The 19,844-nt window shown below is 54.0% G+C and overlaps 9 protein-coding genes across 9 annotated transcripts; 2 read left to right on the top strand and 7 right to left on the bottom strand.

The window, feature by feature from the left end:
* Positions 1-728: 728 nt before the first annotated feature.
* DACRYDRAFT_84177 (26S proteasome regulatory complex non-ATPase subcomplex Rpn2/Psmd1 subunit) lies at positions 729-4,167 on the bottom strand. The gene is made up of 8 exons (XM_040776662.1): positions 4,111-4,167; positions 3,941-4,058; positions 3,703-3,890; positions 3,490-3,650; positions 2,510-3,437; positions 2,210-2,457; positions 1,306-2,160; positions 729-1,255 (listed from the first exon to the last, which is right to left on the bottom strand). The coding sequence occupies exons 1-8, from the start codon at positions 4,136-4,138 to the stop codon at positions 767-769; spliced, it is 3,015 nt and encodes a 1,004-aa protein (XP_040624731.1). The 5' UTR covers positions 4,139-4,167; the 3' UTR covers positions 729-766.
* Positions 4,168-4,820: 653 nt separating this feature from the next.
* DACRYDRAFT_119054 (uncharacterized protein) lies at positions 4,821-5,952 on the top strand (the record flags this gene model as incomplete). The annotated part of the gene is made up of 1 exon (XM_040770715.1): positions 4,821-5,952. A coding segment is annotated over one exon (1,132 nt), but the record flags the coding sequence as incomplete, so codon positions are not given.
* A 5-nt stretch (positions 5,953-5,957) lies between these two features.
* DACRYDRAFT_119053 (glycoside hydrolase) lies at positions 5,958-8,205 on the bottom strand (the record flags this gene model as incomplete). Its single annotated transcript, XM_040770714.1, has 10 exons — positions 5,958-6,525; positions 6,580-6,591; positions 6,660-6,737; positions 6,791-6,824; positions 6,875-7,257; positions 7,317-7,404; positions 7,457-7,504; positions 7,554-7,621; positions 7,669-7,765; positions 7,822-8,205. The coding sequence occupies 10 exons, from the start codon at positions 8,203-8,205 to the stop codon at positions 6,095-6,097; spliced, it is 1,623 nt and encodes a 540-aa protein (XP_040624729.1). The 3' UTR covers positions 5,958-6,094.
* A 150-nt stretch (positions 8,206-8,355) lies between these two features.
* DACRYDRAFT_24789 (ARM repeat-containing protein) lies at positions 8,356-9,499 on the bottom strand. The gene is made up of 5 exons (XM_040773853.1): positions 9,249-9,499; positions 9,055-9,175; positions 8,728-8,989; positions 8,554-8,679; positions 8,356-8,502 (listed from the first exon to the last, which is right to left on the bottom strand). The coding sequence occupies exons 1-5, from the start codon at positions 9,416-9,418 to the stop codon at positions 8,465-8,467; spliced, it is 717 nt and encodes a 238-aa protein (XP_040624728.1). The 5' UTR covers positions 9,419-9,499; the 3' UTR covers positions 8,356-8,464.
* A 263-nt stretch (positions 9,500-9,762) lies between these two features.
* Positions 9,763-11,425, top strand: DACRYDRAFT_119051 (uncharacterized protein). Its single transcript, XM_040770713.1, has one exon. It carries the CDS (start codon positions 10,432-10,434, stop codon positions 11,356-11,358), a length of 927 nt encoding a protein of 308 aa, XP_040624727.1. The 5' UTR covers positions 9,763-10,431; the 3' UTR covers positions 11,359-11,425.
* Positions 11,426-12,517: 1,092 nt separating this feature from the next.
* Positions 12,518-13,461, bottom strand: DACRYDRAFT_24788 (uncharacterized protein). The gene is made up of 5 exons (XM_040773852.1): positions 13,441-13,461; positions 13,148-13,393; positions 12,905-13,065; positions 12,650-12,850; positions 12,518-12,602 (listed from the first exon to the last, which is right to left on the bottom strand). The coding sequence occupies exons 2-3, from the start codon at positions 13,241-13,243 to the stop codon at positions 13,006-13,008; spliced, it is 156 nt and encodes a 51-aa protein (XP_040624726.1). The 5' UTR covers positions 13,244-13,393; positions 13,441-13,461; the 3' UTR covers positions 12,518-12,602; positions 12,650-12,850; positions 12,905-13,005.
* A 5-nt stretch (positions 13,462-13,466) lies between these two features.
* DACRYDRAFT_24787 (uncharacterized protein) lies at positions 13,467-16,278 on the bottom strand. The gene is made up of 7 exons (XM_040773851.1): positions 16,080-16,278; positions 15,405-16,017; positions 15,217-15,353; positions 14,885-15,166; positions 14,042-14,809; positions 13,858-13,982; positions 13,467-13,746 (listed from the first exon to the last, which is right to left on the bottom strand). Exons 5-6 carry the CDS (start codon positions 14,759-14,761, stop codon positions 13,965-13,967), a joined length of 738 nt encoding a protein of 245 aa, XP_040624725.1. The 5' UTR covers positions 14,762-14,809; positions 14,885-15,166; positions 15,217-15,353; positions 15,405-16,017; positions 16,080-16,278; the 3' UTR covers positions 13,467-13,746; positions 13,858-13,964.
* Positions 16,279-16,288: 10 nt separating this feature from the next.
* DACRYDRAFT_96870 (uncharacterized protein) lies at positions 16,289-17,681 on the bottom strand (the record flags this gene model as incomplete). Its single annotated transcript, XM_040777408.1, has 2 exons — positions 17,533-17,681; positions 16,289-17,481 (listed from the first exon to the last, which is right to left on the bottom strand). Coding segments are annotated over exons 1-2 (1,212 nt in total), but the record flags the coding sequence as incomplete, so codon positions are not given.
* Positions 17,682-17,840: 159 nt separating this feature from the next.
* DACRYDRAFT_24784 (uncharacterized protein) lies at positions 17,841-19,141 on the bottom strand. Its single transcript, XM_040773850.1, has 3 exons — positions 19,103-19,141; positions 18,962-19,049; positions 17,841-18,912 (listed from the first exon to the last, which is right to left on the bottom strand). The coding sequence occupies exons 2-3, from the start codon at positions 19,026-19,028 to the stop codon at positions 18,047-18,049; spliced, it is 933 nt and encodes a 310-aa protein (XP_040624723.1). The 5' UTR covers positions 19,029-19,049; positions 19,103-19,141; the 3' UTR covers positions 17,841-18,046.
* Between the last annotated feature and the right edge of the window lie 703 nt (positions 19,142-19,844).

Below are 19,844 nucleotides of genomic sequence, written 5' to 3'. Positions count from 1 at the left end.
GTTTTATGCCTGAAGGATCGCCCCATTATGCCAGACTGAGTACCGGCGGTGACTCTACGGCAAGAATCTCTTGTTATCTCCATCATGCGTCACGTGTGCACAAAAGGAGCGAACATCGACACAGCCGACCAATCCGTGCAAACTGTTCCCCGAAACAGATGAGGCAGAATGGGGCTTGGAGGAGAGGACAACGCGCGTGAGCACGATGTATGTACAACGGTTGTTTAGTGAGCAGCCGTTTAGGACCCGACGACTTGTGATCGGAGGAACCGGCCACGGACGTGTGCGGATCCGCTCCAATGGACATGTTGCCGATGCCGAAGAGTGACTCTATAGTTATGCACAGCTGTAGTAACAGAATTCATCAATGGGAAAGAGAGGAACAAACGAACCGGGCGCGTGCACAGGACAACGGGTTGATCACGAGTCCCACGGCCATCATAATATTCAACCACCTCGGATACCCCGCAGTGTTGACAAGATTCTGTTGGAACTCATCGCTCACTGCGTTTCCGAACATAAGGTACTCGGCGCTGGCGATCACGCCGTAGAGCACAGTGGTGGATAAGCCAATGGTTTGTCTTGTCCAAATACCCTGAATCACCTTCCACTGGGCGACTTGAGCGCTCATTTGGCCGGATCATCCGTCGATAGACTATGAGATGGGAATCAGCATCATTGGCATTCTCTCATTGGCACGCATTTGCATCAGGGAAAACTGAATAATGCAATTGTATCTACCACACTCTTTCGCCATCACCCCTGGCTACGTATCCTCACCAAACGGGTACTCGAACGGCGCGGGCATCTCAGCCTCCGCACCTTCCATCTCAATCGGGCCCGCTGGGGCGTCCACATCCATCCCAGTCGTAGCTGCCGGGGCAGCTGCGGGTTCAGGATCAGGCTCGAAGTACTCCACTGGCTCGTCCGGTCGCCTGTCGATCAGGACGATGATTCCCCCGCCGCCGGCATACTGTGCACTGTTGACAGGTGGTGTTGCAGAGGCAGGGACGCGGGACTTTGATGGTTTCCGAGCTGGAACTGGGCGGGCAGTGCCGGTCACTGGTCGGATAGGGAAGAACCGCCTATCGGAGGGGAAGACGATGTGTGGTAGCTGAGCGGGTACGACGCGTGACATGTTTGCTAGTTTCTCAGACGTCGGCTCGCGCTTCCGTGGCTGGGGGGTCGCGTTCCCGTCAGCTTTCACCTCTTCGCCTTCCTTCAGTTCGAGCAGAGCGTTCACGGGTTTCTCATCCTGTATGAATCGTAAGTATCGTTTGGGTGAGCAAAGGAACCACAGCATACAGTCTCCATTGCATCCCCGTCCTGAGCTTTCTCTTGTTCCTTCGTCTTCGCCCTCGCCTTAGCCTTAGCCGTAGTGGATAGCACAGCAGCCGCAACCTTCTCGACCGTCTCCTTCGTAGGCGGCTTCGTAAGCGAAGGGTACGCGAACAAGCTGGGCTTTCCTTGGGAGACAAACTCGAATTTGGGCACCTTGAGGTCTCCCGTCACACCGATAATCGCCGTCGGGGAGAAAGCGAGGGACGCGCAGTGGGCAAGAGGGTACCAGTACCAGAACTGGGTGAACAGCGCCATACCCACAATCGCGCTCATGTTTGCTCCACCGGCCCGGCTCTGCAGGGAGATGGTCACGTTGCGCCCGCCAGCGTCGATTAGCCCTTGCGCGAGTGTGGCACCGAATCGTGCCATGGGGTCTTCGTGCTTGTCGGCGATGACTTTGGTATAGAGGGCACGGGCGGAAGTGACGGCAGGGGATCCAGCTGCCGTCCGCTGTACCAGGATCATGGCAAGCCCAATCATAGCGCCTTGCCGGACAAAGTCAACCGGGTCCTTAGTCATGGGCTCAAGGAGCTCCACAGCGTCTTGCAGACCGGTGCCTGCGCAGCTGATACCGAGTGCGAGGGTGGCGCCGTACCGAACATGAGGGTTATAGCTCTCGCTGAGCAGCTGCACGACACGAGGCACTTGTGTTGGGTTCTTGAACAGCAGGAACGCGAGTGATGTAACAGCCGCTCTCCGGACGTCGTCGCTAGTGTCGGATACTGCAAGATGAAGAACTCGGCGGACGGCATTGTTGTTGGATGTCCCAGCGTAGGCGAGAGCAAGAGTATAAACACCCCCATAACGCAGGATGGGGTCCTTCATATACATTAGTTTTGTTCTAGTTCGAATTCTGACTATTACGCACCTTTTCTTTGATAAGGAGATCGATGACATCGTTTGCCGACTCTTGCTTTCCATAGAACAAGAAAGCCATGCCCATGGCCATACCACGGATGATTTTCTCATGCTGGGTCTCGTGAGCATACTGCAGCATCTCGTCGAATGCCTTCCGGTTCCCGGTGCCGAGCATGACGAGACCCATGGCATGTCCACAGGCTTCCCCAGCTACGGCTGAGTCGCTGAACAGGATCGCCTTGAGCTCTTCATATACATCTGCAGCATCATGTCAGAAAGTCAAGGTGACAGAAGAATCATGTATGCGCACCTTCGGCCCCGCTAGCCATGCCAGACACGCCTAGACCCAACGCGGCGCCATGCTGCACGACCTCGTCCCGCCCTGCAGAGCTGAGAATGCCCTTCAGGTACTCCTTTACCGCCTCTCCACGATTGGCATGAATGAGACCAAGAGCGAATAACGCACCACCCTCACTGAAAGGGCTCTGGCTGGGTCCGTTCTCTGGTGGTAGATACGGACCGAGGATCTGCATACTCCGTCCAAGATTACCCTTGTGCAACAAGCCGAGTGCGGCCGTGGCGGTGAATTTCGACCAGTTGGTTGCGCGGCCAAGCCATTCCAGGCTGTCTCGCAAGAACGTGTCGCTTGTTGTGCCCGTGTGCATGTAGGCATTGGCGAAGCTGAGCGCAGAGTGGTATATGCTGGAGCGCGCTTCTAGAGCATCCTTCGTGTTCTTCAGGATGAGCATATCAACGTGGTTGTTGCGCTTGAGGAACTCAAGGTACAGGGCGACACTCTCCTCACCGGTCAGGACACGGCGCAGTTTTGTGTAAGGGTCGGGTGTTGCATCCTCTGCAGGTGCGGGCATCTGGGACTTGACCTGATCTAGGAATTCCTGATTTCCAGAATCAACCAAGTCAAATGCCATTTGTAGGGCGATGAGCTGCTTCTCTCCCATCTTGCTCTCGACGAGATCTTTGAGGAAGGCGGAGGCGAGCGCTGCGTCATTGAGAAGCAGCAAAATGCGGGTGGTAGAGAAGTAGTCGGGCGCAGAAAGGGAGGGGAAGAGGCCGAGAAGGTATCGTAGCACCTTTTCACGGAAATGCACGTGTGGATGGGACACAGTGTGCTCAGTGAGCGCGGAGAGAATGTAAGCTAGAATTTCGGCATCTGGAGACCGGGCCAGGATACGCTGAATAACATCGAATCGTGACGACTCAAGAGCTACGCCTAATGCCTGGGATGACAGCATCAAAAGGTATCAGAAAAGGGCCCTAGGGCTTGCGTACCTGCTTGGATTCGCCTTCCTCTATATCAGCCTGGAAGATTCCCTCTATGATCGCCTGCAAACGCTGGTCTATTGCAGACGAAACAGTCTTGACGTCCGTATTCGGGTCTTCAGGGTCGGCCATGGCTATTCGCTTTGCAATGTAGGTATCGATGCATTTGGCTACAAGAAGTGTGAGGGACCTGGCAGAATGAAGAATAAACAATAGACGCACAAATTATAGTTTCCACGTATTCCGGACTCCGCCTGGCTTTCCGCTCTCGTTCAAACAAGTCTCCGGCTCCAAGGGCAAAGGTGAGCGCGTCATCGTACTCCTGAAGGCTGTAGTAGACCTTGCTGGCGATGAGGGCTGCGAGCGCGCGCGAAGATTGCGAAAGTGATGTGGATTCGTAGAGGGTTTCTCTACATGTCTGTTAATAATCATTGGACCAACTGACTTCGAGTCTGCACACATTTTGGTAATCTCTTCTGACACCTCAGCCCAACACTGGTCTACCAGGTCATTCAAACTCTGTAGCGCATACTCCTGGATTTCGGGTTCGCGTTCGGACAATAGTGCGAGAGCCCCAGCTGCAGTTTCGTGGTCAACAAGTTATATTTTCCCTTCAATAACAATACTCACCTGCAGACGTCTGCATCTGGGGAACCATGATGGGCAGAGGTGAAGGTCGTGTGCAAGAGGATGTACGCGGCCTTGGATATATGCGCTCAGGTTACTCCAGAAAGCAAGGTACTGACGCGTCCCCCTTAGCGGAAGCTTTCCGCGCAACCCTTCTTTTTTGGGAACAGCCACCATCATAGATCCTGGCGGTGAGAAGGGTGCTTGTGAACGTTCACTTCGTGTAGATGGTGCATGGACAATGTTATGCTTGCCGCCCATGATCTCAACACTGAAGTGGCGGAACTCCAGGCTATGCGCCGTGTGCCCCTTTATCTGTGCCTTTGGACGGCGAACACGCCTTCATGATTCATGCGCCAGTTGCAGTGCAACAACCACGAGTTGCGCACGAGGCAAACGAAGCATGCCTAATTTCTACCATCCAGTGCACGATCAGATACGACTTTCGGATTGTAGAGAATTTGAACTGGCAAGGCTTCGAATTACGAACAACAGGAATATTTGTTCCGTTACTCCGATCCATGATGTCGGAAGCGAGATTAGGTTACCCCGGATCAAGGGTTCACCATCCCAAAAATCAATGTTATCAACCTTCCCTCCTCCTTCGTCAATACCTTGCTATCTATGTCAATATTTCACTAGTCAATATCAATCAGTGAACTCACAGGATCACGCATAGACCCGCATCAACATCCTTATGAAATCATGATAACGATGAACGGACTACCACCAGAACTGCTCCAGCATGTATTCGAGGCTGTCGTCAATGACTGGGAAGAGGATCCCGGGCGAATTTGGTCCACGCTAATGGATTTTCACGCATATATCTTCCTCGTCAACCGTACGTGGAACACGACTGCTCGGCACACTTCTACTATTTGGCGGAACATCCCCCTGCACCGAGGGTTCTTCGATTACGCCGAATTCTGCCTCTTGCATTCAGGGAATCAGCCGCTGAATGTGCAGGCGAGCATGAGCGAGTCATTCAGGGAGCTCATGACTCCAGAGCGAGCGAATAGGGTGCAAAGGTTGGAGGTAGAGGATAAGGAGGCGTACCGACATTGGATGACGGTGCTCCTTTCGTTGCCTATCAGCAAACTGGAGTATCTGTCAATGAACTCGCTTTGCTCATCATGGGAGGAATCGCTCGCCTTCCTGGTTGGTAACAAGAACCTACACGAACTCGAGATCACGCGCTTCTTCCACCAGCCACTATCGCCAGCATCGTCTGGAGTACATCCCGTCCTACCCAAGCTGAAGAAGCTCAAGATATCCGACTGGGCGCAAGAAACGCAATCTGTGCTCTCTTCCTTCTCCGCCCCTTCACTGGAAACACTCCACATAGCAGTCAATGACGAACATCGGTACGGGCAACGCTTCCGGCCCATGACCCTCGGAACGATGGACATATTCTCCAGCGTAAAAGAAGTGATCTTTCAATTTGCAATCACGACCGAAGATGTGCTCGCCGTCCTTCGACAGACACCAAATGTGGAAGTTCTCCGCTTGGCACACAGCTGGCGCTTCGAGGCAAGTTTCGATGACCTTCTTGCCCAGTTATGCAATCCCAGCATCCCGATTCTGCTTGCACCGCGCCTGCAGGTTCTGAGCCTGCACGAGTTCCCCGTTTGGATGCCAGCGATTCTTGGGCTCGTACGGGCTCGGCTGAGCAGGAGCAGGACGTGCCTGAGCACTGTGGAGGGGATCGGTCAAAGGGTTCTGCCGTTGAGACGCGTCGACCTCAGCCCGAGGACGACCATGTTCTATCCGAAAGCGGACGTGGAGAGGTTACGCGAGATCTGTGAAGTACGGGTCTGGACGCCGCCGCCTGGGGACTTACGTTAGGCGGGAAGGATAGAGGTGTGGTGCGGCAGCGGAATGGGGTTTTGGCGCAATATGAGGGTTCGAAGGCTATCAAATGAAGTCTATGGAACGGCCATGTATGTAGGAAGAGTCCCGTCATGAAGTCCTGCGCAAAGCACTCCACTCATTTTGCCGCATCCTCTGTAGCTGCCGTCGCAGGCCCTGCAGCCTCAGCCTCCGCAGCCTGAACATCTAGAGCCGGCTTCGGGTCAACAAAGACTTTAACCACCTCTGCTCCCTCCTTAGCCCATATACCAATGGTCTGTTCATCAAGCTCCTCCCAGCGCATCCCTTCGCCCTCAAGCCGCACCTCGTACCCATGCGGGTAATGCCATTCCTTGCTTATCTTAATCTCTGTCACTGCCTCCTCACCCGTGCCCAGCGGAACATAGTGCATCGAGAAGCTCGACGTGGCGTAGTCGTGATGCAGATACTTGAGCTCGCCGGCTACGGCGGAGGCGTAAGTGCGAGAGAAGAGCTTGGCGTAGAGTGGGCGGACGACTGGAGTGGCGGACTCGTGCTCGACGAGACAGCCATCGGTTGGGCAGCCAGACACTAGAACATCATCAGTATATCATGTCGCTACGCTCTTCACACAAACAGACGTACCATGGAAATATTCTACATGGGCGGGCATGCCTGGTCAGCCCCGTCTATGCGCCACAGTCAGGTTGGGAAGAAAGACTCACTCTTATACTGCCAACCAATCCAGGAGATCAGATGTCTGTCGCATGCTTCAAAGGTGCCCAGTACATGATCATGTTTCTCTGCCAGCGACGTTCAGCAATCCGTCCAATATTTCTGAGTGGACGATACGTACTGCCACCATCGAACCCGGTGTCAAACTCCGTCAACTGAAAACATGGTCAGCCAGAATAGTGCCAATCACCATGTCATAGCTCACCATCGCCCCACACCCCAATCTCCTTACTTGGCCATCCCTTCGGGTGAAAACCGCGACCCATGTATCCGGCTCCAAAGGGGTGGGATAATAATGCCAACTGAGGACACTCTTCCCCTTCGCCGCGTCCACCCTTTTCTCCTGCTCTTCTTTGCTCTCCCCCTTCACGGGTGCGCACCCCGGCACACGTGGGAAATGGCCACCTGAGTTTCCGCACGCGGGCTCGAAGAAGATTAAGTGCTCGGGGTCGGCGGAACGGATGGCAGCCACGACAGCGTCGTATAGCTGCAGAAGATGGCCGCGCTCTGTCGCAGCCTTGTTGAGGAAGAAGTTGTAGGGCCAGCGGAGGAAGGAGCGCGCAGAGACAGCAGGTTCGTTCATGATTGCTATGTTGGGGTGATGGACATCAGTGTTCAGCTCAGAGCAATAAGGAATGAGCACGCACTGTATCCCAACAGGTTCGGCTCATCTTTCATCGCAACAGCAACACGTCTCCACGCCTCACAGAAATGGTCACGGACCCCTTGCTGATTCTACCATATATGCGCATCAACAACTGATATTTCCCAGAGCAAAAGGACGCACGGAATAAAGTCCCCAGAACGCCCTCGTGCATGCATCGCTCGCGTAGAACTGCCAGCCATCAGTATTCCCCTTAGTTCAAAAAGCATAAGAGACTCACAGGTCCCCAATTCTCCCCTGTCAGATCGTACTCTTTTACAGCCGGTGTGCCGATCAACGGGAACCTAGCTGCTCTTTCTCAGTTCAAGGTCGAACAGTGGAGTGCAAAGGCATACATTCTGTGTTGTACTGCGCTGGCCAGGGCTTGATAGGACGTGGGAATGCCCAGGTACCAAAGTATCCCTTGTCGCTGGTGATGCTCCAATCTGGCATCTAAGGTGGGTCAGCCATGGACAACGTGACTAAGGAGTGGGCAGGGAAGGACGCACTCCGTTTCCACAGAAACGCTCGCCGTAGATATCTTGATGGGCGTCCAACACCACCCAGACGCCCTCCTTAGCGCACATCCTAACCAGCTCCCTCACTTTCAAGATGTAGTCTTCATCGTACTTGTCTCTTTCGGGCTCAACACCCGCCCAGGGTATGTTCAACCGCACGACGTTCAAGTTGAGCTTGTTCCATACTTTGAGGTCCTCGGCACTGAAGGACAGATGGGGGTCGAACTTCTCTATTACTGGAATGAAGGGCGCGATCTTGTAGACGACGTTGAGCCCTCGAAAGAAGCGTTGTCGCGAGTGTGCGTCGGTAATCTGATGGGTGCTGGGAACGACGTGCGTGATGGGGATTGCGTGCGGGTCCCGAAGAGCAACCATGTCGTCCAACTCGTCGTAGACAACAGGAAATAGCTCAGAAGTTAGCAAGTCAAGCAGGACACGTCTATGCTGGCGGTTTCTAAAGATGGCTAATGCTGTGCCCTTCGTGTCGACGCGTTCAGGGACAACGCGTACATCGAGCAGCAAGGGATATACACTATCATCGGATTTTTACAATGTATGATGTTAGCATATACATCAACTCGACCATAGGAACACGCCCTCACGCCATTCCACGTCCTCGACACCCCCAACGCACTCAAGGCAGCTGCGCATGAGCAAGGATCTTGGCCAGTTCTAACGCGTCATCAATACACTCGCTCAGAATGCATAGTAAAACCTACTCACGCGGCAGTTTGATCTCCTCATTCTGCACCGAGCTCTTGACGACGTTGTCCGCATTCGGGGGGATCACGACTGAGTGACCGTCCATCTGCCATCCCTGCTCATGTGCGTACTCTGCCAAGTCCAATTCTACAATACTGATCAGTTTCACCTCCGCAGGGAAATCTACCAACTCACTCTTAAGGTCCAGGTACGCGCCCAACCTGTCCCTCCCTATTTTTGAGAAAGTCCCTCTCACCGCCCTAGCAACTACCTCCCTCACGCTGTCCTCGAACCCAACACACTCGATAGTGAAGTTTTCACGCAGGGGGGCAAGTTCAGGGGAGCGATAGAGCGCCCAGAACTTGGGGAAGCGGCAGGTGAGAAGGAGAGTGTGAAGTTGCGTTAGGTGGGGCAGGAGAGCCGGGAGCGGATCTGGATCTTCTGTTGGGAGGTAGGGCTGAAGGGACGGTCAGCCTCTACGGAAAACGCCCCAGTAGAAGCGATGAAGGAAAACAGACATACACCACGATCCCCAAGCAGCGCTAGGCAGAGATTGAAATCGGGCCCAGGTGAAGCAGTGATGGCCTTTAGCAGTATGTGGATCACCACGTCTGAGTTGTACAAATCCGGGTTAAACTGGTACCTGTATGCATGCGTTATTACAGCGGTCGAAAGTGACATCACACAAAGCGGAGCAAATGGGGACATAAACGTACAGCTTCAGAATGGCGAGGTTGGCCAGGCAGTCGTAGCCCCGTTCCCGTGTCTGCTGGTACATGTAGTCCTCGAGGTACTGCACATTTGCAGGGTTGTACCTGTCGACACCCTCGACGAGAGTGTCTATTTCTGTTGGTCGAGAGGCTGGGTGAATCCAGGTTGCTGCCATTACCGCTTTCCCTGTACAGTGTATTAATTGTGGTCGCAAAAGCGATCGGTGAAGACTGCTATGGCTTGACGACCACACGACAGGAGATGGTACGGTAATTTTGGGCGCCTGTGCAGACACGGCTGATCAGGCAGGGCAAAATAATGCTTCCGTTCGGTGTTGCACCGCCACCGCCACCCGGAGCTACGAGAGGGGTCCACTGCGAGTACTTGCTTTCTCCGTTAATGTTAGCCTCTTTCTCCCAACAACCTCGATGAATATTGTTTCTGCATGCACTGAATGAAACGCGATTCAGCAAATCTAACGACTTTGTCCGAACTGGCCGCGGCGTAGTTACAGGAGGTAAAGGCTCCGCTGCGGTCCACGTTTCAGCCTTGACTTGAAGAGCGCTCTCAGCTGCAGTGCCAGCCAATTGAATTGATCGCACGATCATTGCCAGCACCGGATTTCTTAGTTATCAGCAGATATGGACAAATATCTTCCCATGCAAGAGGAGTCTCATCATAACCGAAAAGAGGCGAAGGCTTTGATGCGCTGTTGTGACTTGGTCCTCTCACGGCGGAATTGGAAACGTTGTTGGACCGGACGCTGAAGCTATTGCGGAGTGTGGAACTGCTGCTAGATGGAGCAACTATCATCGTGCGTTGTATTTCGTGTCTCTCTCATTCATATTAAACATGACAGGCTAACTTCTCTGTCTTGCATGTACTGCCCTGCTTACAACGCCGTTGAATCAACCCGGCCTCCTCATTGCTCGGCTCTGTCGCTGCCGGAAGAAGCACGGCTTGGAATATTGCCCGGTGAGACGCACAGCCGCGCTTCCTCAGCCCGGCTCGAACGCCTCACACGCAATGTTGGATATAAAGCTGCACCGGTCGAAGATCGTTCCTCAACAGGCTGGCCCTCTCACATCTACCCCACTCTAGTGCAGGTCACTCAACTCCCACATTCTGACATCCTTTACTTCTCCTAACGATTCCTACATTCGCAACCGCCACATCTACTATACAACGATGCGTTTCGCCCGCGCGGCCATCATCCTCTCCCTCAGCGCTACCGCTGTTCTTGCTGCTCCTCTCACGCAGACACCCCCCCACAAGAAGAACAATACCTCTGCTACCCCCCAGCAAGCTGCAGATAAACCGCCTGTCATCAACGCTAATGCGCGCAGTATGGCAGGGAAACAGCCGCCGCCCGTGCACATCAAGTCGGGCATGTTCGAGGGGTCGATCAAGCGGATGTCGGCCACCAAGAAGTTGGGCAATTCCCACTCGTCGGCCCAGGCCCAGGGGCCGGCCACCTCGTCCAAGAAGTTGGACAAGTTCGAGTACTCAACCCGTCCTCAAACGCTAACTAAGGGCAAGCTGGTTGCGACCAAGTCCTTCCTTGCTATCGTTGCCGGTCGGAAGACCAAGACATCAGTCAAGCCCGGTGCAAAGGGTGCGACCGTGAAGGCTAGAAAGACCACCATGAACGCAGGAAGCAGGAGCCGGCTAATCCCTGTCCAGAGGCAAGCTCGCATGCAACCATTGCGTCAGCTGCAAAAATTGCGTAAGCAGCGCGCGGTTGCCGTATACCGACACGGCCAGCAGAGGGTGCAGCAGGGGGTGCAGCACGGGTTGCAGCACAGCCAGAATCCGGTGCAGTACGGCCAGTACGGCCAGCACGCGGCCGGCCAGTACCAGTACGGGCCCGCACAGCGCCAGCACGCGGCCGCCCCGTACCAGCCGTACCAGCCGGCCCAGCAGCCGCCCCCCCGGTACTCTGCGGGGCCGCCCCCCCGGTACTCTGCGGGGCCGCCCCCCCTGTACCAGCCGCCCCCCCCGTACCAACCGGCCACCCCGTACCAGCAAGGCCAGCAGTTCGTTGTGCGGGATGGGGAGGATGATGATATGTACTGGGCTAGGAACTACTCCGAGAACCTGGAGGAGCTTGATTGAGCGTGATCTGGTTGTAATCTTACGAGAGACATTTTCCAGATATGCTGTGCAACTTGTATCAAATAATGTATTGTAACCTCATACGCAAGTCGCCTTGGTTACGTATCGTTAAAGGACTATGAACTGTGGCGGCGTGCCCCCATAGCTAATCATGAACGCTAACCGACAGGGTGGTGATGGCGGTACTCCTGCCCGGACAGTAGTCACCGCGTTTTGCGTCAGATCTGATGACGCCATCCAAGGTCATATAGGTCAGGTGACCTAGGCTCGCAGAGCCCAAATGCGTTGTGCTCATCGAAGCTATGCGGGACCACTTTTGCTCACCTGTGCTAGATACTAGCTCATCACCTCTGTGATTAGCTAGCAAATATTTATCTTGGATTATCACACAAATTCTATCAATATATTGCTCAGACCCTTGACCCGGCCTTTGATGTGGCACTTCACAGGGAGGCGAAAATCAGCTGTGCTTCGCTGAGCGAAGCCCGAAAAAACTGAGCTTTTTCGGCTTTGCTGTTTCACGTCGCAGAAATGGTCTGTGCACATTACCAGGCCTACAAAAATCCTCCGATCCAGGTTGAATCTGACTTCCTTGTCCCAAATGCCTGCTCTCCAAACTGCACCACAATGCTGACTATCACCCCTTACATCCCCAGCTCTCCCAACTCCGTCATTGACCCTGCCCTTCTCCACCAGTCTCGTGCCGGCCAGTTGTCTGCCATGCTTGCAAAGTGGGATCCGAGAGCATCAGACTCCCAAAGTCTTATGATCGGACGTATGCTGCAGAGCATGGGACAGTCGCTGGATGACGGAACTGAAAGCTGGTGAGTCTCCTTGGCGGACATCGCACCTGCATTACTGACCAGATGTACAAGCCCTCCCGCTCCGCTCCCCTCCCTCACCAGCTTCCAATCTCCCCTCTCCCGCACTCAGCCTTCCTCCATTCTAACTCCTCAGGCTACGCCCCCCACCGAACCGCAAGCACTCCCGTCTGCTACACATCAGGTGGCCAAAACATCTTTGGACGAATCCGACAACGAACTCACCCCCTCCGAAGTTCAAATGGTGTTGAAGCACCGCAAGCTGACGGTGCAGGAGGGTCGGGGCCGCCATGCCCGTCCGAAGAAGCGTGCAGCGTCCAACGACCCTCCGCAGGTGACGGACCAACCTCTGAAGCGTGTGCAAGACATGCTTTCGGCCACTTCTGCGATCTTCTTGGTGGACAAGGCTCTTCATGTGAAAGGCTATCTGAAGGTAAGCACGCAACAGTAAAGAGGGTTACATGGCTTACCATCTTCCACAGGGTCGTATTCGGACTTGCCTGTACCAAATCATTGGTTATTCACCCGGGGGTATGATGCCGGATCTCAATGGACCAAGAGTTGGAGAGGAGGGCGAGTTCATGGTTTCCTCCCTAACTGGGTTAGGGGGAGGCTTGGAGAATCCGGGCAATGTGTCCATTATGCATAAGGCGGCGGAGATGGTGCACCAGCAGGAATCGGTGAGTCAGCCTCTTGACCGCGGACATCGCACCTGCATTACTCACCTGTAATGTAGATGCCCAGTTCCAATGTCGATGTCAAACTTCAGAAGGACTGGCTCGACATGGAGCTCCTGAGAGAGCTCGCTCGTTGAGCATGGCCCAACCTAGTTCGCATTCGCTCCCTGCAGCAGCGAATCCAGCAGGAGGGAGAACAGATTGCCATACTGCAGGCCAGGCATGCCCGTGAGGCAGAGCGCAGGAAGGCAGTAAGTACTTCTTTATCTGTACTTGGCATTGGCAACTTACGTGTTTGTGCAGCAGGGTAGAGTCTACCGTGTCAAACTCGTGGATGTTTGCGTGGACGAAGGGGCCGACAGCGCCGTAGTTGGAGAGCTTGCTCATGATGACTTTGTCGCCGGAGAGTTCTCTTGCGATGAGGATGGGTCGAAGAATGAAGAGTGGTGGGCACAGCTGTACGAAACGGGCAAACTATCCAAGGAGCAGGATGATCCACAACTGGCCGTGGTGGAAGTCAAGCGGCCTGATTGGAAACTGCAGAAGGTCAGACGTTCGTGATATCACCTGAAACGCAAGCTCACCGAGTTCTAGCTGCATGATTTCAAGATGGAGCTTCTCAAGAACAAGCCGAGGGTCAATCCAGGCGGTGGCCACTGCACTTGTGCCTGCGAATACAAGTGTATCAATCTTGGACGTACCTTCCAGAGCTTGCCCCACGTCATCCCGTGGGACTTCATGCTTGATCCCGAATGGGTGACCAAAGAACTTCCCAACTACCAGGGATGGGATTGCCGCCCTGGTTATCCCGCTCTCATGACCAATGAGCTCTTGATGGGGATGACCAGGTTGACGATGTCTCACATTGAGGAGCGAGATATCGACAGTGCCTTGAGTGAGGGCACAGTACGCGAGCAGTAATGCAGGTGTGATGTCTGCATTACTCATGGATCCGGCGACAAGGTTAGCAATCTAGAAGAGCCCCTCAAATAATCACTTACTTTGAACACAATACATACACTTACTCGTGCCTATTCGCTCGGTAATCATATAAGCTCCCAGATACGGACAAATTCCTCAAAACAACATAGCTATATGTCCTCTTTTCTTACAAGCTCTTTCCATCCTGTTCGTAGATTAGTCCTGCGTTTAATACCAACACTGTGAGCATTGAACTTACCTTACCTTGCTCATTCCCGTGGTTATCCACATCCTCCTGCCTTCGAACTCCATCGTGCACCGAGCAGCAACCCCGCAGATATCCTCAGCAAGAATCAGCGCCGGGGGAGCCCATTCAGTATCTTGCAAGTATTGACCGGGCTCCCAGAAGTCCACCTCGAGTTCAGGATATGGATGGTACAGGTCGGCATAGGACGGGAGGTCTTGCAAAGGAACTAGCCAGTCGACCAGAGCAAAAGTCAGACACTTGCCTATTCCGGGTTGCATGTGCTGGAAGATGTCACACAGCTCCCCAACCCACTGTACCCTCCTCTCAAAACATATTTGCATGAGAGCATTACTTTTATTAGGCCGATCCACCTCCGTCGCGTACAGCTTGTAGCTGCCCACTCGGAGCTGAGGGTAGTGAGTGGCTTGCAGCACGAGGTAGAGACTGCCAGGAAGCGCCTTGGCATCTGTGGCTTTGAAGAGTGCTTGGTCTGGGTATTGCCGGTGATACCAAGCAAGGAGTTTATCTTGCATGGTAGAATCGAGTCGTCTATTGTAGGCAGTTCCATGCACCGGCGACTTCTCGAGTTCGATGAGCTCTTGAACTTCTCGCTGGGCGTGCACGACGACGTTGGCGAGCGTACCTACCTCCACCCCCTTCAGCAGCTTGTTCAGTCTTTCAAACATGAAAGTCCAAAAGCCGTGAACCGGTCCGAACCGGCGAACTTGCTCACCCATATGGGTCACCCAATGGAAGCTGGGGGTTATGTTCACTTCTCCATATATCTGCTGGGGTGTCAGTGCAAATGAAGGATCATCGCACCTGCATTACTGATGCAGGTGCGATGTCTGAGGACTCACCTCAGCATACTCCTTGAAGAATTCAACATAGAGCTTCTCCGCTCACACTATGTTGGCCGAGCTTATCTCACGCCGGGTGAAGATCTTCAGTGTGACCACGAACTTCAGGTAGTCGGAGGCAATCTTGGGATGCGTTCGCTCGCTTGTCTTGAGGAGTATGGGAGGGAGGGCTGCCAGCCCAAACAGAACTGCGAGAGCCTTCCATTTGTCGGAGGTGAGATGGCCACCGGCCGGCTTGCCTACACGTTGGGGCAGCCTCGCTGATTCACTGGGTACTTCTCCCTGGGCAGTGCTCAGTCAGCAATGTTCACATTGCAGGAAGAATGGGGTACCGTAGCGAGTGATTTGTGCAGCTCGTGCATCTCCCTATGTGTTCCCCTGTCTGTGTCCTCTCGTAGCATGGACATCCGCTTGTTCTTAGCCTGCTTGCCTCCTTCAATCCAGTTATAATAAATGAGTGTGGTTAATCCTGTAGAGACCCATCAGTGACCATCAATGCCTGGCTAGCCCTCATTTGCACCTTGGAGCAACACATGCATCGGGTCGATTACACCGACTTGCACCAAGTCGATATACGGCAGCCAACAAAATTCAGACCAACGGGTGCCTGTCGAGCTGAACAGCTTCTCCATCTTGCTGGTATCACCCTGCAGCTCCAGCCGGTGCATTCTGGCTGCGATCTTGGTGTGCTCTGTCCCTTGTCGTGCCGGGATATCACCTGTATTCCACCCGTGGCTAAGCATGTCGGCTCGGGTGATCTCGCACTGGGTACATGGTCTCTTGTTGTGCCGGTGATTGGCAAAGCCACACAACTTGCAGAGTGCCAGATGGTCGCCAACAACGGCGACCACCATGACTCTGACTTTGCGTCCTGTGTGAAGGGGGTCAGCCTGCTACATCAATGAAGGAGGTGCGATGTCTGTTGCTAGGACACCGCACTTGCTTCAGTAATGCAGGTGCGGTGTCCTATTGACGCACCTTGTGGATACTGTGGTGTGCACACCACAGTTCCATCTTGCCATAAGCGGAGGAGGTCATCCACGAAGGGTCGAAGGAACCGATGCAGCTGCTCACTGTTTGGTTCCCTGGGCCCGGGAAGTATACCAATCAGGCACAAGTTCTGCACGCGAAACCTGCAGAAATGTGAGTGATTGGTATACTATGATGCACAGGTGCAGGGGGGAAGAGGATGTACCGCAGGGCAGGAGGCAGATTGGCGATGCAGACGGACAGTGGGCCCGTGGAGTGAGAAGGGGCGAACTTGCTCGTGTTGGGGTTGAACCAGTCCAGGGATACTAGTATCCCAAGACCGAGTTCCCCCTGTTGTCGAGCTTCGTCCCGATTGCAAGGGAAGAAGCACTCGCCTTCGCTCGTCTTGCGTCTTGAGTCCCTGCCACACTTCACCATCCTGGATGCCAGAGTAGATGACAGGCTGTGAGGGCTTGTCCAGATATGACTCACACGCCTCTTCGAACCCCGGTTGGCCCAGGAAGTCAGCGAGCTGTAGGGAGAGGAGATCCAAGGGCGCCTTTTTGCACGTGGTGAGGATGAGGGAGGTGGGGGCTCGCTCGTACAAGGCTACCTGGCAGCGTTTGCACCTGCGCTGCCAGTCTGCTTGAGGGGGGTCTTCCTCGTACGTGAGCTCGTCGACCATTTCGGGATCTTCTGGCCGGCTTTGGTAGCTGTCACAAAGCCAGCATATGGGACAGATCGTTTTTACTTCAAAGCAGTCCCATATACCCATGCGTTGGTACATGGTCGTCAGCGTGCATGGTGGGCTCGATCCAGGTGTGCAGGAGGCGGAGGGCGAGAGGATGTCCATGTACTCCAATACTAAGTACAGGAAGCTTGCAAGGAAGCCGCAAGTGCGGTGGGGTAGCTGATAGCGAGCATGCAGATACACCATCATGAGGCATATTGCCCTCACCGCAGCATTGCTATGCATGCTGAGGTAGCACTGCAGCGGTGTCCATGAAGGGTGGTCGAAGTCGTATGAGGGAGGAGGAGGAGGTAGGGCAATCCTAAGGTCGTCTACTGCGAGCCTCGCCGATTGCTCAGATACTGCTGGCTCGGGTTCGAAAGATTTGATAGTTTCGGTGTGTATGGCGTCGTCATCGGGTTCCTCATCGACTTGGAATGACGGGAGGTCGTTGTCCTCCCAGACATCCATGAGGGATGCCGATTCCTGTGGGACATCGACACCTGCATTGTTCTGTAATGCAGGTGCGATGTCAGAAGACTCCAAGCCTTCCGTATCGTCTGGAATCAACGGATCCTCAAGTGTTGACCAGAGTGGCATTTGATCCATGGCATCGATGTCAGGTTGGGTCTCCACAGGAAGGCTTTCCTGGTCATCCACAGTAGCAAGCTGTGGGTCCCTTGGTGGAGCAGCTGGTACCGAACCCGACGGCTGCTGCCCTGGAACCGTACTGCTGCCAAGCGATTGGCGAGTTGCCAGATGTCGAAGATGAGCGCAAATGCCTGATCTGGTCCAGGTTCTGCCTGCAGGTCGAGCATCAGATATGCATTCGGAGCAGGTGCACCGGCGAGTTCCCCGCGGCTGCCAGTTCGAGGCCTGTTGGGCTGGCATCAATACACTGGAGTGTGTATCAGTAGTCGCCTGAGTGAGGAACTTGCGACAGGCGCACCTTTTTCCTCTCGACTTCATCGAAGCAAGCCCAATGCCAGGTGAGATATATAATTAGATAATAATATTAATCATGACGGCCTCGAAGTAGGTTGCTAAGGGACCAATGCCGTCACCTGCCCGATCCACAACGCGATAGTCGCAGACAACGTGAGGTCGGTGGAGTGCTGAGGATAAATCAGATACTTGGAGTGGAACAAATCAAGGCCGCAGATCTTCACTACGGGGCTGAGCTTAGAGGTTGCTTGAGGTCGGTCGCGGGGGCAGAAGTACCTTTGCTAGTCTAGCAAAGGCACTCATTCAGGTTTTGGAAACGAGTGCATTGAGTTGGTTGCGGCCTTAAAGGCCAAGTAACAAAGGCAAGATAAACAATCAATGAAGGTGTTAAGCTTGCCCTGTCGGGCAGCATATTGTAGTTGGGACTGGGGAGGAATGGGTGGAAAACAGAGAGTACAGTGACATCACGGCAATAGACAAGACATTAGGTGTAGATGGAGCCAAGGACATATATAAGGTCACGCGTGCACGAGACGACCCCCGACCAGCCGGTTCCTCCTCACCAACTCCGCTGAGACTTCTCTGGCAGCCTGGGCTTCTGCGACTGCCTGGAGGGTGGCCCTGTCCAAGGCCACCAGACGAGGCGAAGGAGGCGAGGAAGAGGATGTCGATGGAGTAGGCGAAGATGAACGAGAAAGGTTTGGAGGTAGCTTGAGTCGCTTGCGAGGAGGCGTGTAGCGGGGAGGCAGTACCTCATGGTGACAATACAAGGGGACAGCTTCGTCATTGCTTGCTGGATGAGCATCCAACAAGGATGAGGAAATAGATGGATAGGACGATGGATGGTACGCAGGAGAGAGTTCGTCCGCTGAGGCCTTGTCGAGCTCGTGCTTGACCGTACCAGTGCTGGGTACATGAGCTGGGCATTCAGTGGAGGCCGTCACCACAACGGATCCCGGCACAGCAGCCGCTGTGTGGTCGGAATGGGAGATAGTGGTCTGGGGGAAAGGCGAAGGTACAACAGAACTATTGCTGGCCGAGTCGGCAGATAGAGAATTGGATACGGGGCCCCTCAGGCAGGCACCAGTGCTCCCCCAGAGGCGAGGAGACGTCTTCGATTCTTCAGTAATGCAGGTGCGATGTCCGCGGTCCGCATGATCGGCGGGCGCTTGGAGAGCCACAGTGACGGTGGCTGGGATGCTGACAGGTTCCATGATGTCCTGGGTGTACGAGGTCGACTGAATCGGAACACCAGTGTCAGGTGTCAGTGTATTGCAGGTGCAATGTCCGAGTGCGTCAACGTGCGCATGAGTACCCCGAGCTACCCCGTTGGCCACTAGCTCAGGGTGCTGCTGTAGCCAGGACAGAACCATCGCACCAAAACCTGATAGTGTGTCAGTACCATCGATTCAGAGCTGGCCTGTAGTGCTCACCAAGCCCCTTCTGCTTAGCATAAGCCACCTGAAGGAGCAACGCTGGGCTCGGATGACTATCCGTCATAGTCAATAGTGGTTGATTAACCTATAGTCAGAAATTAGCAGTATCCTCGAAGAGCCCTAAATTACAACACTTGCTTAAGGATCTTTGTCAGTATAATCTGTTGTTGGTAGAAGGTCGATGTTGGGAAAGAGGTAGGAGGCGATGAGCTCAGGGGATGAGACGGTGAGCTCAAGTGGTGCCGGAAGCGCAATTCCGAGGAAGGGGAATGTCACTTAAGTCTGATCCGAAAATCAGGGTGTTGTGAACTTGAAAGTCCAGAGACGGATGGCTCGTTTGGTTGGTACCCTCCTCCCCCTTGAGCCTTTCTCCACTCTTATTGCGGGCCAGCTTTACTATCTATGACTCACTGGCAATACAATATGATGACTGGTTACCTGGGGAGCAACAGTCTCCCCCATCCCAGCTAAACTCTCATCAGGACAATAGGCACCAACAAGACCACCAGGAGGTGAACACAAGTTCTCCTCATGTTTGGGCATCACACCTGCATTACAGAAGATGCAAGTGAGATGGCACTGCATCTTAGGTATGTAACACATTGTATGGGCACAATTATGTCTGCCCTCCATGCTTTTGCACTCCCAGATAGGGGCAGAAGCAGGCATGCAAACCTGAATGGGCGGCAACCCCTGTCTGCCTCCGCAGATAGCCCCAATGGTGCATCTGTGTTCCTCTCTCTCTTCCCATCAACCACCATGAGCAACACTGATGGCAACAAAAGCTTGCAGCTTCTCCAGCAAATATTTGATCTGAGTGTGGCTGTTAGGGCAACACAGGCTGACTAAGTCTGCTCACCTAAGAGTGCCAAGAGTCTAA

The sequence above is a fragment of the Dacryopinax primogenitus genome (assembly GCF_000292625.1).
Source record: "Dacryopinax primogenitus strain DJM-731 SS1 chromosome Unknown DACRYscaffold_21, whole genome shotgun sequence".
Lineage (NCBI taxonomy): Eukaryota > Fungi > Basidiomycota > Dacrymycetes > Dacrymycetales > Dacrymycetaceae > Dacryopinax > Dacryopinax primogenitus.
This window is presented reverse-complemented; position numbering and strand designations above follow the sequence as displayed.

What these genes read in the sequence shown, in the direction of transcription:
- DACRYDRAFT_24787 (XM_040773851.1), bottom strand. Translation starts at nt 14,761, where the DNA reads ATGGGTGAGCAAGTTCGCCGGTTCGGACCGGTTCACGGCTTTTGGACT.
- DACRYDRAFT_24789 (XM_040773853.1), bottom strand. Translation starts at nt 9,418, where the DNA reads ATGGCAGCAACCTGGATTCACCCAGCCTCTCGACCAACAGAAATAGAC. An exon ending in CGCTGCTTGGGGATCGTGGT is followed by an intron (nt 8,990 to 9,054) that starts GTATGTCTGTTT and finishes CCGTCCCTTCAG; the next exon opens with CCCTACCTCCCAACAGAAGA. An exon ending in TGAGGAGATCAAACTGCCGC is followed by an intron (nt 8,503 to 8,553) that starts GTGAGTAGGTTT and finishes ATGACGCGTTAG; the next exon opens with AACTGGCCAAGATCCTTGCT.
- DACRYDRAFT_84177 (XM_040776662.1), bottom strand. Translation starts at nt 4,138, where the DNA reads ATGGTTCCCCAGATGCAGACGTCTGCAG. An exon ending in CATGGCTAGCGGGGCCGAAG is followed by an intron (nt 2,458 to 2,509) that starts GTGCGCATACAT and finishes ATGATGCTGCAG; the next exon opens with ATGTATATGAAGAGCTCAAG. An exon ending in ACGGGGATGCAATGGAGACT is followed by an intron (nt 1,256 to 1,305) that starts GTATGCTGTGGT and finishes CGATTCATACAG; the next exon opens with GATGAGAAACCCGTGAACGC.
- DACRYDRAFT_119051 (XM_040770713.1), top strand. Translation starts at nt 10,432, where the DNA reads ATGCGTTTCGCCCGCGCGGCCATCATCCTCTCCCTCAGCGCTACCGCT.
- DACRYDRAFT_24788 (XM_040773852.1), bottom strand. Translation starts at nt 13,243, where the DNA reads ATGAGCAAGCTCTCCAACTACGGCGCTGTCGGCCCCTTCGTCCACGCA. An exon ending in CTACCCTGCTGCACAAACAC is followed by an intron (nt 13,066 to 13,147) that starts GTAAGTTGCCAA and finishes CCTGGCCTGCAG; the next exon opens with TATGGCAATCTGTTCTCCCT.
- DACRYDRAFT_24784 (XM_040773850.1), bottom strand. Translation starts at nt 19,028, where the DNA reads ATGACGGATAGTCATCCGAGCCCAGCGTTGCTCCTTCAGGTGGCTTAT. An exon ending in TGCTAAGCAGAAGGGGCTTG is followed by an intron (nt 18,913 to 18,961) that starts GTGAGCACTACA and finishes ACACACTATCAG; the next exon opens with GTTTTGGTGCGATGGTTCTG.